We start from the raw sequence: 18,621 nt of genomic DNA, 5'->3' as shown, positions 1-18,621 counted from the left end.
AAAGTGACAGCGAGTTCCTTACTGTCCATAACAGCACCACCCTCTTACATGGTAATTAGGGGTACTGGTAAAACTTTGCACCTCTGACCAAAAGCTTCAAGTCACGTCTCCATAAGACATTGCCCCATCATTTTTTTGGTGCACAAGAGCGAACAACCACCTGGCAACCATTTTTTGGACTAATTGTCAGACTAGTGAAGAACTAGAACTTAAAGGGGCTATCCAAGATTCTAAGAATGTGGACTAAAAAAATAAATAAAAATCAATGCTGCAGCGCCGTTGCTCCAGTGGTCCTCTCCGGTCCTGCAGCGATGACGCCAACCACATCATTCACATGACCATTGCTGGAAGTCAGTGGTGATATGTGCTCGCATGTGATGTGATCGCCGAGGCCAGTGATTGGTTGTAGTAAATCATGCAAAGGATGGGTAAAGACCACTGGAGCAATGGCATTGAAGCAATAGAGGATTAGGAAGGTAAATTCTGGTAATTTTTTCAATTTCTCTTATCGACTACTATTAAAATCCTGGACAACCCCTTTGAGATCAAGCGAGTATATAAATTGGTCATACAAGCGAGATGAAGTGTGAACCCCACCATTTTAGAAGGTTTCACTCTCCGTTGATGGCAGTTGTTAGAGGAAAAAAAAAAGACTGGGCATATGCTATTTCGACATGCCCAATCTTTCAAGCTCAAGACAGATAAAGAATTGGGCATATGTGATTTCAGTGTACCCGATCTTGCAAGCTCAAGAGAGATAAAAAAAGGATTGGGCATATGGAATTTGAACATGACTGATCCTTCAAGCTCAAGAGACGTAAAGAAGGATTGGGCATATGTGATTGCAACATGCCTGATCCTTCAAGTTCAAGAGCGATAAAGAATCATAGAATGGTAGAGAATTCTCTCATCTAAATCATTGATAAAGATGTTGAACAATACAGGGCCCAGGACAGAACCCTGTGGTACCCCCACTTGAGACATTCTTCCAACTGGATGTGCAGCCATTTATGACCACTCTTTGGGTCCGATCACTAAGCTAGTTATGAATCCAAATAACAGTTGCCTTTTCCATTCCATACTTAGTCATTTTTTCAATAAGGATTGGGTGAGATACTTTGTCAAATGCTTTGCTGAAGTCAAAATATACAAATCTACCGCATTTCCTTAATCCACCCAGTCAGTGATTCTGTCATAGAAGGAAATTAAGATAGTCTGACATGACTTATTAGTTACAAACCCATGCTGACTCTGGTTAATCACTTCATTCTTATCCAGGTACTTGCATACATGTTGTTTAATAATTTGTACAAAGATCTTTCCATGTATAGACGTCAGACTCGCCGGCCTATAGTTCCCTGGGTCCACCTTCTTCCCCTTTTTGAAGATAGGAACAACATATGTGATTTCAACATGCCCAATCCTCCAAGCTTAAGAGAGATAAAGGCTATGTGCACACGCTGCGGATTAGGCTTAGGAATTATTGGTGCAGATTCTGCATCTCTTGGCAGAAAAAGCAGGTGCAGATTTGACACATTTTTTATGTGGATTTTGTGCAGATTTACTGCGGATTTTTTGTGGATTTACTGCGTTTTTTACCTACCCCTCTGCAAAAAAAAAAGACATGATACTTCTTTTAATCCGCAGCGTTTCCCCACGGAATTTTCCGCACCATTAGCACAGCGGTTCTTTTTTCTCATTTATTTACATTGTACTGTAAATCACTTGCGGATCTGCAGCATTTCTGCACCGCAAAAAATGCTGCGGATCCGCAGGAAATCCGCAACGTGTGCACATACACTAAAAAAGATAGGGCATATGGAATTTCAACATGCCCGATCCTTCAAGTTCAAGAGAGATAAAGAAGGATTGGGCATATATGATTGCAGTACGCCTGATCCTGTAACCTCAAGAGAGATCAAAAAGGATTGGGCATATGGAATTTCAACATGCCTGATCCTTCAAGCTGAAGAGATAAGCAGCTGCCAGAGATGCCGGGCAGCTGCTTATTCTCCTATGGAGAACAGATACTCGTTGGACACCCACAGTAACATCTTCAGAGACATATAGGGATTATTCCGGGCTGAGGCGCAGCAGTAATTATAGCATTCCTATAGGAAAGTGTTAGCAGCGCATTAAACAGCAGAAGATGGAGATATCTCCTCGGGGCAGTGACAGCGGCAGGGAAGGTGTATGCACTCACCTGAGAGTGACGTTATCCCCTTGACAGGCTGTGTAATTACCATCTGGAGGGACAAACTCCGAGCATTCAACCAGGAGAACTAGGCAGGGGAGATAAGAGAGCAAAGGAGAGAGCGCAGCAGGGAGGGAGCAGCAGAGCCGGAGGCCAGGTGTAGAGGAGGAGGCAGATAGCAGAGGAGGAACATGGAATGAGATGTGCATGGAGCAGCAGATAAAGAGGAGCAGACAGGAGGGAATGGGAAGAGGGTGACCGGGGCAGGAATTGGGGGTCATGGAGGGAGCGAGAGGGGAGGACGGAAGATAGGAAGGGTGAGAAAAAGAAGAAAGGGGCAGAGGGGAAAGAGAGAGAGATAAAGCCATTAATAAACCACAGTATAATCAGGCAGATCACAGCAGTGGAGACATTCATGGTATATAGCACAGGATTAGAAAAACAATTGGCAACAGCGCCACACATGCCCACAGGTCACACCTGGTATTACAGCTCAGCTCTTCACCTGCAATACCATGCACTACCTGTAGACAGGGGTGGCGCTGTTTTTGTCACATTTACTGCATGTATACAACATTTCAGATCTCAATATTAGAGTAATTTACTTTATTTCTCTTGCACTGATCTCCTGCTTTGTCTTATACTCCAGAGCTGTTTTCACAATCCTTCTGTTTTCTTATAAAATCTCAGGCCGCCCCCTGCTGGTTCTAGTTTTGTAGCATTTAGGGCGCTGCGTAGGACTATGTTTCTCACCGAAGTGCAACATATTTTATAAGTTCAGGTAAGACGAGGGACAGTGTTTTAGAAAAAAATAGGAATATCTCATTTGCCATTTTAGCCTAAATAATACCATCATATAGTGTCCAGTCAGTACTGCAATATACAGTGAAATAATATCACCATAAAGCGCTAATGCTGCAACTATACAGTCCAAATAATACCATATTCTGCCCAAATATTACTGTGTCTAAATAATGTCACTATCTAGTGCCAAGAAAATACTGCAGTATACAGCACAAATAATACCGCCATCTAGTGTCAAGACTATACAACAGTTTACAGTACAAATACCATCTATAGCCAGAACTATATATGACTGTATACAATACAAATACCGCCATCTAGTGTCAGGATTATACAACTCTATACAGTACAAATAATACCATCATCTTGAGCCAGAACTATACGGCTGTATACAGTACAAACACTATCTAGTGTCAGAACTATGTATGAAAGTATACAGTACAAATAATACCGCCATCTATTGTCAGGATAATACATAATACCGCCATTTAGTGCCAGAACTATATGACTGTATACAGTGCAAATAATATCATCATCTAGAGCCAGAACTATACGACTGTATACAGTACAAATAATAGCGCATATTAGTGCCAGAACTATAACTGTATACAGTGCAAATATTATCACCATCTAGTGTCAGAACTATTCGACTGTATCAAGTACAAATAATACTGCTATCTAGTGTCAGAACAATACCACTGTATACAGTGCCAAGATAATACTGCAGAATACAGCACAAATAATAACGACATCTATTGCCAAGATAATACTGCAGAATACAGTACAAATAATACCGCCATCTAGTGCTAAGAAAATACTGCAGAATACAATACGAATACCACCATCTAGTGCCAAGATAATACAATACGAATAATACCACCATCCAGTGCCAAGATAATACTGCAGAATACAATACGAACAATACCGCCATCTAGTGCTAAGATAATACTGCAGAACACAATACGAACAATACCGCCATCTAGTGCTAAGATAATACTGCAGAACACAATGCGAACAATACCACCATCTAGTGCTAAGATAATACTGCAGAATACAGTACGAATAATACCGCCATCTAGTGCCAAGATAATATTGGAGAATACAGTACAAATAATACCGCCATCTAGTGCAAAGAAAATACTGCAGAATACAATACGAATACCCATCTAGTGCCAAGATAATACTGCAGAATACAATACGAATAATACCACTATCTAGTGCCAAGATAATACTGCAGGATACAATACGAACAATACCGCCATCTAGTGCTAAGAAAATACTGCAGAATACAATACGAATACCACCATCTAGTGCTAAGATAATACTGCAGAATACAATATGAATAATACCACTATCTAGTGCCAAGATAATACTGCAGGATACAATACGAACAATACCGCAATCTAGTGCTAAGATAATATTGCAGAACACAATGCGAACAATACCACCATCTAGTGCTAAGATAATACTGCAGAATACAGTACGATTAATACCGCCATCTAGTGCCAAGATAATATTGGAGAATACAGTACAAATAATACCGCCATCTAGTGCAAAGGAAATACTGCAGAATACAATACGAATACCACCATCTAGTGCCAAGATAATACTGCAGAATACAATACGAATAATACCACTATCTAGTGCCAAGATAATACTGCAGGATACAATACGAACAATACCGCCATCTAGTGCTAAGAAAATACTGCAGAATACAATACGAATACCACCATCTAGTGCCAAGATAATACTGCAGAATACAATACAAATAATACCGCCATCTAGTGCTAAGATAATACTGCAGAATACAATACGAATAATACCGCCATCTAGTGCTAAGAAAATACTGCAGAATACAATACGAATAATACCGCCATCTAGTGCTAAGAAAATACTGCAGAATACAATACAAATAATACCTCCATCTAGTGCCAAGATAATACTGCAGAATACAATACGAATAATACCTCCATATAGTGCCAAGATAATACTGCAGAATACTATACGAATAATACTGCCATCTAGTGCTAAGATAATACTGCAGAATACAATACGAATAATACAGCCCTGTGCTGCAAAGACGAAAATGATATTTAAAATAAAAATAGCATACTGTGCCCAAATAATACCGCCATTATTGATTTGTATGTTTTGTGTATTCGCCCATGTCATGGCTGCATGTAACAAATCTTCAACTCCGAAATGTAGGTAAAAAAAAATAAAAATGTTCCTTGTATTAATTGTTATTGTTTATGAGCGGTCCGTGATGTATTTTCACACTGAGCCCTTGTGCCAGCGCCAGGTGGCGGTGGATGCGGGAGGCGCAGACATGTGCCTGATGAATGTTCCACAAATTGCTGCATTTCTCATCGTATGGATGGAAGGCCGGAGACAGGAACATGGATCTGCCAGGACAGCAATGGAGACTGTCGCCCCTGCGCCAACCCCCCGCTGAGAACACGGGAGCCTACTACGGGGTCTCCTACAGCCGCAGAATAAACGTATGTATATATGTATCTGGTGGCACAGCAGCTGGTAATTTGCTACAATGGGCTTATAACTTGGTATTTGTGGGTTTACATGGGACTGCAGGTAAACTGCTACCACTCTCATTCTCCACCATGGCGGCCGCCTCCAATATTTAATCAGATGTGACAGTATGGGCCCCAAAACGCATTAGACCACCAAACCGTCGTCTCTCCCCTCTGCCTCCTCACATGTGACCACTCAGCTCAGCCAAACTCTTCTGGAGGCGGCAAACACCACCGAGAGCAAAATCCCACATCATCTTTCAGGGGAGAGTCAGGAGACCCCGACTCACTGAGGGCTGGTGGCCGATCCCACTCATATCTGACAACAGTTTAATATTACATCACAGCTTATTAGATAGGAAACAAACTATCCACCACAGACATATAAATACTGTATGTATGTGTATGTATGTATGTATGTGTGTATGTATGTGTGTATGTATGTGTGTATGTATGTGTATATGTATGTATGTGTGTATGTGTGTATGTATGTATGTATGTGCAGCGCCCCAGAGTCCTGGTCGTTGCAGTACTGTGGCTCCGCCACTAAGGGGAGCTATGGTGCGTCTGATGGCACTGAAGGAGTTCATCTGATCAGGTATCACAGACACCAATACATTTCACCGCTGGGCCACCAGGGGGAGCTAAGGGTTCTATTCACTAGGCCACTCCCCACCATAGTGGGTAAACTGGGGGTCAGGCAGGAAGTTAGTCAGAAAGCTGACTGGGTTGGAACCAGGCAACACCTTGTGGCAGAGGGTGTTGTGGGGGAAGATACAGTAGGGTCTCTGTCAGGGGTGGTATCCTGACAGAGGCTTGGCAACTTGAACGAACGTAACGGGACCGTGCCTGCTCAGCATAGCGGCGGTGCCCAAGGAAGGATCAGAAGAGAGATAGATTGTGCTGAGTGAGAAACGAGATCAAGCAATAAGGAGAATACCAGTAGGGGTCGTGCCGTAAGACCGAGGCAACACCCTACTGAGGCACACTACCGGTGGCCGGAACGCCGAGGGAGTATTTCAACATCCAGCTTCAAGCAATACTCTAAACAGCGGCAGGACAGTCAGTCTAAGGCGGGCTGTCTAACTTAAATCACCTATGCAGTCTTGGGGGGCAACTTGTGGAGAGGGGCGACTCTAGGGTCCCGGAAGAGCTCCGAGCCTACCCGTCAAACGGGTGCCGTCCCAACCAGAACACCAGGGAGAGACGGAGGATTAGCAGAACATCATCTAATCGAGTTGTGAGGGAACTTAAGAAACAGACACAACGGTTGTGGGGACTTTCCGTAAGCACAGCAGGGAAGGACTACAACACATAGCGCTAGAAGGAAGGCACAGATTTCCACCTGCTAAGAGAACTCTGGAGGTGCCATTGGACCGGCCGGACTTGCGCAGCCTGGTGAACCGTATTCCGGACTGAGGACCCAGAGATCTCCAGTAAAGAGGTAAAGAGACTGCAACCTGGTGTCCTCGTTATTTACTGCACCGCACCACCACAGCCTCACCACCACCATCATCCATCATATCTATCACCGTACGCCCCTCGGCAGGGTCACGGACCGGGCCTAGCCACCGTGACAACCCCAGAGCAGAGACTCAGAGGCCCGGTACCGGGTACCCCTCGGCCCTGCGGCAGTGGGGGCGCTACATATGTATGTATGTATGTGTGTATGTATGTATGTGTGTATGCATGTATGTGTGTATGTATGTGTGTATGTATGTGTGTATGTATGTTCAGTATGTATGTATGTGTATATGTATGTATGTGTGTATGTATGTATGTGTGTACGTATGTGTGTATGTATGTGTATATGTGTGTGTGTATTTATGTATGTGTATGTATGTGTTCTCCTAGGCCATCTATTTCTACTGCAACATTCTCGCTTTCTCTCTCCCTGTGCCAGTCTCTCTTTGTCAGTCTCTTACTCTCTGCTGGTATCTTTCACTCTCCCTACCCTTCTCTATCACTTTCTGTGCCAGTCTCTCTATCACTCTCTCTCTCTCTCTCTCTCTCAGTATTTAAGTGTCTGTCTTACTTCCATTACTTTTTTCTCTGTCTCTCACTTTTCTCTGCCTTTCAGTCTGTCTCCCCATCCAGTATCTTCCTTCTTTCCATTACTTCTCTCTCTCTTTCTCACTGCTATCCTCAGTATTTCATTCTCTATCTTTATCTTCTCTCCTCAGCTTTTCGGTTGGTGTCTCCCCTCCAGTGTCTTCCTTCCTTCCATTCCTTTTCTCTCTCTATTTCTTCTCTTTATCCTTCTCTCCCCTCTCCTCAGCCTGTGTCTCCCCTCCAGTATCTTCCTTCCTTCCACTCTTTTGCTCTCTCTCTTTTTCTCTCTCTCCTTCTCACCGCTCTCCTCTGCTTTTCAGTCTGTCTCCCCTCCAGCATCTTCCTTCCTTCCACTCCTTTGCGCTGTCTTTTTCTCTCTCTCCTTCTCTCCCCTCTCCTCAGCCATTCTGTCTCCCCTCCAGCATCTTCCTTCCTTCCACTCCTTTGCTCTTTCCCTTTTTCTCTCTCTCCTTCTCTCCTCTCTCCTCAGCCTTCTGGTCTGTGTCTCCCCTCCAGCATCTTCCTTCCTTCCTTCCACTCCTTTGCTCTCTCTCTTTTTCTCTCTCTCCTTCTCTCCTCTCCTCTCTCCTCAGCCTTTCGGTCTGTGTCTCCCCTCCAGCATCTTCCTTCCTTCCACTTCTTTGCTCTCTCCTCTTCTCGCCCCTTGTTCCCCCCTCCTCTGCGTCCTTCTCCTTGTTCCCTGGTCCCAGAGGTTTCCAGCACAGTTGTGTCCCCCGCACCCTCAGACATGGTTTATGAGAATCCAATGACAGGATATAATTAGTGAAATTCTCTGGGAGCCCGCCATCCTGAATATTCAATGTATCATGGCCAGAACAATTCATTCTGAGCCTGTAACAAAGGCGGTGGGTGTTTACAGTACAGCAGGACGCAGTGTAGCATGGTGGAGGCAGCGGATGGCACGGAGGCTCGGTGCGCTGCGTGGTGACACTCCTAGCAGGGGGTTACACATACTGCGCTATCTGCTATTTAAAGGAACACATCATCTATTATTACGCAGCCACGCTATTATCACTTACGACTTTCAGGAAGACTTTTTAGATCAAAACATTATTGTTGCATTTCCATTCCGATTGCCTAGACTGGTAACAATTGTAGCAAACTCCCAGCTGTGAGAAGTGTTCTCTCAGTGCTGCGCCCACTAGGTCACGGAGGATTCCCAAGGCCAGAACTAGGGAACCTTTATGGAGAAAGTGGCAAGTTTGAGATGCATTTGGCAATGTCCAGCAACAGGAGGAACCCCATTAACAGTGCAGCCATAGGCCCCAGTAATAGTGCAGCCATAGGCCCGAGTAATAGTGCAGCCATAAGCCCCAGTAACAGTGCAGCCATAAGCCCCAGTAACAGTGCAGCCACGGGCCTCAGAAGCAGCCACCATTTCCAATAACAGGGAAGCAGTAGACCTTTAGGAATAAAACGACTAGAGACCACAAAAACAGTGCCGCCACTAATCTCAATTAACCCTATAGCCACAGTCTTCCATTAATGTGGCGGCCCAGGCACAGGCTCCCAGTGACGGTCCAGACACAGGCTCTCAGTGACGGTCCAGGCACAGGCTCCCAGTGACGGTCCAGCCACAGGCTCCCAGTGACGGTCCAGCCACAGGCTCCCAGTGACGGTCCAGCCACAGGCTCCCAGTGACGGTCCAGCCACAGGCTCCCAGTGACGGTCCAGCCACAGGCTCCCAGTGACGGCCCAGCCACAGGCTCCCAGTGACGGCCCAGCCACAGGCTCCCAGTGACGGCCCAGCCACAGGCTCCCAGTGACGGCCCAGCCACAGGCTCCAAGTGACGGCCCAGCCACAGGCTCCCAGTGACGGCCCAGCCACAGGCTCCCAGTGACGGTCCAGGCACAGGCTCACAGTGACGGTCCAGGCACAGGCTCACAGTGACGGTCCAGGCACAGGCTCCCAGTAACGGTCCTGGCACAGGCTCCCAGTGACGGTCCAGACACAGGCTCCCAGTGACGGTCCAGGCACAGGCTCCCAGTGACGGCCCAGCCACAGGCTTCCAGTGACGGCCCAGCCACTGGCTCCCAGTGACGGCCCAGCCACAGGCTCCCAGTGACGGCCCAGCCACAGGCTCCAAGTGACGGCCCAGCCACAGGCTCCAAGTGACGGCCCAGCCACAGGCTCCCAGTGACGGCCCAGCCACAGGCTCCCAGTGACGGTCCAGGCACAGGCTCCCAGTGACGGTCCAGGCACAGGCTCCCAGTGACGGTCCAGGCACAGGCTCCCAGTGACAACCCACCCACAGGCTCCCAGTGACGGCCCAGCCACAGGCTCCCAGTGACGGCCCAGTGATGGCCCAGCCATAGGCTCCCAGTGACAGTACAGGCACAGGCTCCCAGTGACGGTCCAGGCACAGGCTCCCAGTGATGGTCCAGGCACAGGCTCCCAGTGATGGTCCTGGCACAGGCTCACAGTGACAACCCAGCCACAGGCTCCTAGTGACGGCCCAGCCACAGGCTCCCAGTGAAGGCCCAGTGATGGCCCAGCCATAGGCTCCCAGTGACGGTCCAGGCACTGGCTCCCAGTGACGGTCCAGGCACAGGCTCCCAGTGACGGTCCAGGCACAGGCTCCCAGTGATGGTCCTGGCACAGGCTCACAGTGACGGTCCAGGCACAGGCTCCCAGTGACGGCCCAGTGATGGCCCAGCCATAGGCTCCCAGTGACGGTACAGGCACAGGCTCCCAGTGACGGTCCAGACACATGTTCCCAGTGACGACCCAAGCACAGGCTTCCAGTGACGGCCCAGCCACAGGTTCCCAATGATGGCCCAGCCACAGGTTCCCAATGATGGCCCAGCCACAGGTTCCCAATGACGGCCCAGCCACAGGTTCCCAATGACTGCCCAGCCACATTCTCCCAATCACGGCCCAGCCACATTCTCCCAATGACGGCCCAGCCACATTCTCCCAATGACGGCACAGCCATATTCTCCCAATGACGGCCCAGCAACAGGCTCCCAATGACGGCCCAGACGCAGGTTCCCAATGACGGCCCAGACACATTCTCCCAATGACGGTCCAGCCACATTCTCCCAATGACGGCACAGCCATATTCTCCCAATGACGGCCCAGCAACAGGCTCCCAATGACGGCTCAGACACAGGTTCCCAATGACGGCCCAGACACATTCTCCCAATGACGGCCCAGCCACATTCTTCCAATGACGGCACAACCATATTCTCCCAATGACGGCCCAGCAACAGGCTCCCAATTACGGCCCAGACACATTCTCCCAATGACGGCCCAGCCACATTCTCCCAATGATGGCCCAGCCACAGACCTCAAATACCAGTGGAGTCACATAGTCTCCAAGGACCATGGGGACGGAGCTGTTAGTCACTCAGAGATGCCAGCTGTACTATACCCCTTTTTCCTCCCACAAATCCAAAGCAGAAGATCTGAATATATATATTTTTTTAAATTATGAAAATATTGGTGTATTATTTTAGAAGACTGCAGAATCCCTTTAAGGGGGTCACTGTGGGTGCACATTTAGGGTGCACCAGTTACATAGCCACTTTGAAACACCTAAATTGTGGATTTTTGATGCAAGTACGAGTGACCACGCTGCGCCCCATCTGCAGGTCACAGTATTAGGGCAACTTCAACAATTCATGATGTGATCACAATAGTGAGGGTAATAATGGAGAGGGATTTATACCAATGTCATAAAACGCTACATTAGGATCTGTCAGATCACAGTGGGATTGGACGCACACCGAGGTATCCGGACTCTCTAAGTGGTTACCTGGCTGCGGAGAACGTGCGGAGAACCAGAAAGCCTCTTTGTTTGCATTGTAAATGGTTATGTAAAAAGCAGCAGTTTAGTTTTATGTCGGAGGAGCAGCTTGTGCCACGAAACATATGGAAATGTCCCGGACCCCTATGTGCGGCCGCCGGCGACTTCTCCGTAGGTGCAGTAACAGGACGCTGGGAATCATTATTCTAAAAGCCAAGCGGAGGAGTGCAGGCTGTGCTGTAACAGGGGGGATTGTGAGATCGCAGGGATTGTTTGTTTGGAATAGGAAGTTTATTGTTTACAGTTTGTAACTGTATCAGCGTGACATAAAGAGGAGAAGGAGGAGGCCGAAGCACAAGGTACAGTGCCACGGCCCTGCCAGTGCGCCCCCTGCAATGGCACTTCACGTGTCCTCGAAAAGCAAACAAGGGGGTGAAGAAGTAGCCCAATGGCCATGAAAAGGGAACCATGCCAAAAGTGAGACATAAAGGGAAAGTATTGTCAGAAAGTTATCTATTTGCTAAACAAGGTTTTTTAAAAAAATTTCACAATTTGTTTAAAGAAAAATTAGAAGTGCAATTTCCACAATGACAACGGCTATTGTAGACTCACTTCCTGTTCTTTAAGGAAGAGTCTTCAGAAGTCTCATTATCAACACAGGCAGGATCACAATGACGGATAACATCTCTATATACAGTAGATTACACAGGATTCACCATTCACAATAGGTGACGTCACAGCTCACCTCCTCCTCCCGTACAATGACTGATAACACCTCTATATACAGTAGATAATACAGGATCCACCATTCACAATAGGTGATGTCACAGCTCACCTTCTCCTCCTGTACAATGACTGATAACACCTCTATATACAGTAGATAACACAGGATCCACCATTCACAATAGGCGATGTCACAGCTCACCTCCTCCTCCTGTACAATGACTGTTAACACCTCTATATACAGTAGATAACACAGGATCCACCATTCACAATAGGTGATATCACAGCTCACCTCCTCCTCCTGTACAATGACAGATAACACCTCTATATACAGTAGATAACACAGGATCCACCATTCACAATAGGTGATATCACAGCTCACCTCCTCCTCCTCCTGTACAATGACTGATAACACCTCTATATACAGTAGATAACACAGGACCCATGTGATGGTGTGATATGCTATGTGGGTATCATTTTGTGTATATTTCTATTTTACTTATTTTCATGGTGTTGAGTTGTTATTTGCCATCTGATATTCTCCCCACAGTTCTGTATTGTTATCTCTCCACATTGTCAGTGAATAACGTTGTTTGCTAATATGCTAATGACATGTTGACCTAGTTTGCTGAAACAATGAGCCCCTGCGACCCACCCCCCTAACCTGTGAATGGGGAGGTGAGACAGAGACCAGTCTTGTTTGGAACTATGAAGTGAACACAGCATGTCAGAGAGAGAAAGAAGGGAATATGGACTGTTATCCTCTGTGCTGGATTGTTGGACTTTTATCCTGTTACTGAAATGCATTCATGTTCTGGAATATTTTATCCTTTGTGTGATGGATCGTATATATATGGACCTTTCATGTTTTGCCTAAATAAAGGTCTTGGAATTGTTCACTATTCTCTTGCTCTGTTGATTGTGTGATACCGGAGAAGGAACCCGTGACAACCCACCATTCACAATAGGTGATGTCACAGCTCACCTCCTCCTCCTGTACAATGACTGATAACACCTCTATATACAGTAGATAACACAGGATGCACCATTCAGAATAGATGATGTCACAGCTCACCTCCTCCTCCTGTACAATGACTGATAACACCTCTATATACAGTAGATAACACAGGATCCACCATTCACAATAGATGATGTCACAGCTCACCTCCTCCTCCTGTACAATGACTGATAACACCTCTATATACAGTAGATAACACAGGATCCACCATTCACAATAGGTGATGTCACAGCTCATCTCCTCCTCCTGCACAATGACTGATAACACCCCTATGTACAGTAGATAACACAGGATCCATCATTCACAATAGATGATGTCACAGCTCACCTCCTCCTCCAGTACAATGACTGATAACACCTCTATATACAGTAGATAACACAGGATCCACCATTCACAATAGGTGATGTCACAGCTCACCTCCTCCTCCAGTACAATGACTGATAACACCTCTATATACAGTAGATAACACAGGATCCACCATTCACAATAGGTGATGTCACAGCTCACCTCCTCCTCCTGTACAATGACTGATAACACCTCTATATACAGTAGATAACACAGGATCCACCATTCACAATAGGTGATGTCACAGCTCACCTCCTCCTCCTGTACAATGACTGATAACACCTCTATATACAGTAGATAACACAGGATCCACCATTCACAAGAGGTGATGTCACAGCTCACCTCCTTCTCCTGTACAATGACTGATAACACCTCTATATACAGTAGATAACACTGGATCCACCATTCACAATAGATGATGTCACAGCTCACCTCCTCCTCCTTTCATTCTTAATGGCCTTTGCACATGCTCATTAGATGCTTCCATACAACAGACCAGGTCTGAGTCTGTCTTCGTCACTAATGTACATGTAAATTTCCTTAAAGAGCATGGCTGGTGAGCAAATTGCAAAATTTCTAATTTTTATTCTTAATACAAAATTTTCTATGAAATAAAAAAGCAAAAAAACTAAAATTACATTTAATATTAAAACCTGGCAAACAGTAAGTCAATTTCTTTAAGTGGTGAAATCTTGCATTATTTCCATTATTTCTATGGAAATGTCTCTCTACCTGTGCTCTTAATCAATGCCAAATCATACTCCAGGAAGGCAAAGTCTCTCCTGCAAAACGAAGTCGTTTCCATCTTACACATATTTTTAGTAAAGATGATCGAATCCATTCAATGCAGATAAAATTTAGGAAATGTCAACTTACTGGGGTTTCCCGCACTGGTTGGGTCATCCCATATCTGCATATTCCCCTGATACATATTTGTATGGGAATCAGGATTAACCTCTGTGTCTTCTTGTTTTATTTACTGCACTGACTGCGCATTAATTTTTATAGGCTCCTGCAGTATAAAACTGTTATATTTAATAGCCGGCTGGCACTGACTGACGGCTGAATTAAAGCCTGGCCTTGATGTATCCTCATATATGTGGAGGCTCTGTCCCCAGCACATTCATCACTGGTGATACAAATCGCTACATTACTTCCAGTGTTCTAGATCCTGGACATCAGTATGGGTCCGGTGACGTGATCACACTGCTGCAGTGACATCACTGACAATAGGGGACATCATGTAGCAGGATGCTTGCCCCCATCTGCCAATAATTTAGCACAGTCATTGCAAATTGGTCCAGGAAAAAATTAACCTGGCGGATGATTTTAGACATCAAGAAAGAATGACTTTGCCCGGCACAGTTCTGTAATTTTGCAGCAATCCTGACATTTGGAGATTTCGGGCAGATCACTGACACGTTAGTGATTTTACTTACTCGAAGTAAATGGTGAAAAAAAAACCTGGAAATTGATTTCTCCTTTGTACTTTACGAATTGGCAAATTATAAAAGGGAAGCTGTCAGACGGCTCAAGCTGTCCGGGCCGCGGGCAGCGCGAGAGTCCGGCCGCGGTATTGCAGGTCACACTATGGAATACTGCCGCGTTTCAGAGGAAAGATACTGTGACAGATGACTGATCAGAGGCTGGTCCCCCCCACTCCCCAAGACTGACAGGTCTCACCGTGTGTGTGTATGGGGGAAGATCTGTCAGTCATTGGGAGGGGAGAAGCCACCAGGGACCACCGCATGGAATAGCACCTGGGAAGGATTACCTGCTTGTCTCAGCTTCTCTTTTGTAGTGAGAAGATTGTTGTTAACACAAGCTAAGTGATATCATCAGTATCAGATCCATGGGGGTGCATTATACTTTATGGAGGACTATGGGGAGGTGCATTATACTATATGGAGGACTATGGGGGCGCATTATACTATATAGAGGACTATGAGGGCGCATTATACTATATAGAAGAATATGGGGAGTGCCTTACACTATATGGAGGACAATGGGGGTGCATTCTACTATATGGAGGAATATCTGGTGCATGAAACTATATGGAGGACTATGGGCTGTGCATTACACTATATGGAGGACTATGGGCTGTGCATTATACTATATGGAGGACTATGGACTGTGCATTATACTATATGTAGGACTATGGGCTGTGGATTATACTACATGGAGGACTATGGGCTGTGCAGTATACTATATAGAGGACTATGGGCTGTGCAGTATACTATATAGAGGACTATAGGCTGTGCATTATACTATATGGAGGACTATGGGCTGTGCATTATACTACATGGAGGACTATGGGCTGTGCATTCTACTACATGGAGGACTGGAAGACTATGGGCTATGCATTATAGTATATAGAGGACTATGGGCTGTGCATTATAAGATATGGAGGACTATGGGCTGTGCATTATACTATATAGAGGACTTTAGGCTGTGCATTATACTATATGGAGGACTATGGGCTGAACATTATACTATATGGAGGACTATGGGGGTGCATTACACTATATGGAAGACTATAGGCTGTGCATTATACTATATAGAGGACTATGGGCTATGCATTATACTATATAGAGGACTATAGGCTGTGCATTATACTATATAGAGGACTATAGGCTGTGCATTATACTATATGGAGTACTATGGGGATGCATTACTCTATGTAGAGGATTATAGGGAGTACATTATACCATATAGAGGACTATGGGTGTTCATTATACTGTATAGATATAGAGGAATATGGGGAGTACATAATACTATATGGAGGAATATGGGGGCATTATACTATATGGTTTACTATGGGGGTGCATTATAATATATGGAAGACTATGGGGGTGCATTAGATTATACAGAGGACTATGCACTATGCATTAAACTATATAGAGGACTATGGGGGTGCATTATACCATATAGAGGATTATGGGCTGTGCATTATACTATATAGGGGACTATGGGCTGTGCATTATACTATACAGAATACTATGGGCTGTGTATTATACTATATGGAGGACTATGGGGGTGCATTACACTATATAGAGGATTATGGGCTGTGCACTATACTATATAGGGGACTATGGGCTGTGCATTATACTATATAGATGACTATGGGCTGTGCATTATACTATATGGAGGACTATGCAATGTACATTATAATATATGGAGGACTATGGGGATGCACAGGGCATTATTACTTTCAAAGGGGCAAAATGTGGGCACTGTTATCTAGGGCACTTGCACCCAACATTACTACACTGCTCAAAAAAATAAAGGGAACACTTAAACAACAGAATATATATCTAAGTAAATCAAACTTCTGTGAAATCAAACTGTCCACTTAGGAAGCAACACTGATTGACAATCAATTTCACATGCTGTTGTGCAAATGGAATAGACAACCGATGGAAATTATTGGCAATTATCAAGACACACTCAATAATGGAGTGGTTCTGCAGGTGGGGACCACAGACCACATCTCCGTACTATTGCTTTCTGGCTGATGTTTTGGTCACTTTTGAATGTTGGTTGTGCTTTCATCCTCGTGGTAGCATGAGACGGACTTTACAACCCACACAAGTGTCTCAGGTAGTGCAGCTCATGCAGGATGGCACATCAATGCGAGCTGTGACAAGAAGGTTTGCTGTGTCTGTCAGAGTAGTGTCCAGAGGCTGATGGTGCTACCAGGAGACAGGCAAGTACACCAGGAGATGTGGAGGGGACTGTAGGAGGGCAACAACCCAGCAGCAGGACTGCTACCTCAGCCTTTGTGCAAGGAGGAACAGGAAGAGCACTGCCAGAGCCCTGCAAAATGACCTCCAGCAGGCCACAAATGTGCATGTGTCTGCACAAACAGTTAGAAACCGACTCCATGAAGATAGTCTGAGTGCCCAATGTCCACAGATGGGGGTTGTGCTCACAGCCCAACACGGTGCAAGACGCTTGGCATTTGCCACAGAACACCAGGATTGGCAAATTCGCCACTGGCGCCCTGTGCTCTCCAAAGATGAAAGCAGGTTCACACTGAGCACATGTGACAGACGTGACAGAGTCTGGAGACGCCATGGAGAGCGATCTGCTGCCTGCAACATCCTTCAGCATTTCTTTGGAGGGCTGCACAGCCCTCCATGTGCTCACCAGAGGTAGCCTGACTGCCATTAGGTACCAAGATGAGATCCTCAGACCCCTTGTGAGACCATAAGCTGGTGCGGTTGGCCCTGGGTTTCTCCTAATGCAGGACAATGCCAGACCTCATGAGGCTGGAGTGTGTCAGCAGTTCCTGCAAGATGAAGGCATTGAAGCTATGGACTGGCCCGCCCATTCCCCAGACCTGAATCCGATTGAACACATCTGGGACATCATGTCTCGCTCCATCCACCAGCGTCACGTTGCACCAAAGACTGGAGTTGGCGGATGTTTTAGTCCAGGTCTGGGAGGAGATCCATCAGGAGACCATCCGATGCCTCATCAGGAGCATGCCCAGGCGTTGTAGGGAGATCATACAGGCACATGGAGGCCACACACACTACTGAGCATCATTTCCTTGTCTTGAGGCATGTCCACTGAAGTTGGATCAGCCTGCAATTTGATTTTCCGCTTTTGATTTTGAGCATCATTCCAACTCCAGACCTGCGTGGGATATTAGTTGTGATTTACATTGATCATTTTTAGGTTTTACTGTTCTCAACACATTCCACTATATAATGAATAAAGATTTACAACTGAAATATTTCATTCAGTGATATCTAGGATGTGGGATTTTAGTGTTCCCTTTATTTTTTTGAGCAGTGTATATTCTAGAGGGCTGTTTTCCCATTTACAAGGCACACAGTGGTGCAGTAATTGGTCACATACAGCAGCGGATCAGTATTGGGGTATCAGCAGGATGAGGGGTTTGTGCAGGTTGGAGATAGGTGGGGACAGTGCAGGAAATGTGGGAAGTCAGATGTGTCTTTGTTGTATTCTCTGCAGCCGAGTCCTGGCTGGTGAAGTTGTCATGTCGGTCTGGGCCAGATGGAAAGGACATGAAAAGTGAAAGAGGTTCTCCTACATCCACTATTAGGGTCCGCCACCAAAGTTGTAATCAGGGTTACCTAATTAGGGGCCCAATCAGAAGTTCCCCCTTGCCTGAACCAAACCCCCTAGTGACACCTCCGGTCAGTTTGTATCGTT

General features: G+C 45.9%; 1 protein-coding gene across 1 annotated transcript in view; it reads right to left on the bottom strand.

Moving 5' to 3' along the window:
- The window catches only part of IGLON5 (IgLON family member 5), a 428,215-nt gene that overhangs the window by 127,640 nt on the left and 281,954 nt on the right, over positions 1 to 18,621 (bottom strand). Inside the window, exon 2 of the mRNA XM_077260074.1 lies at positions 2,204 to 2,282. Within this exon, the coding sequence (XP_077116189.1) occupies positions 2,204 to 2,282 (79 nt within the window). The remainder of the gene's footprint in view (positions 1 to 2,203; positions 2,283 to 18,621) is intronic.

The sequence above is a fragment of the Ranitomeya variabilis genome, chromosome 4, assembly GCF_051348905.1.
Source record: "Ranitomeya variabilis isolate aRanVar5 chromosome 4, aRanVar5.hap1, whole genome shotgun sequence".
NCBI classification, from domain to species: Eukaryota; Metazoa; Chordata; class Amphibia; order Anura; family Dendrobatidae; genus Ranitomeya; species Ranitomeya variabilis.
This window is presented reverse-complemented; position numbering and strand designations above follow the sequence as displayed.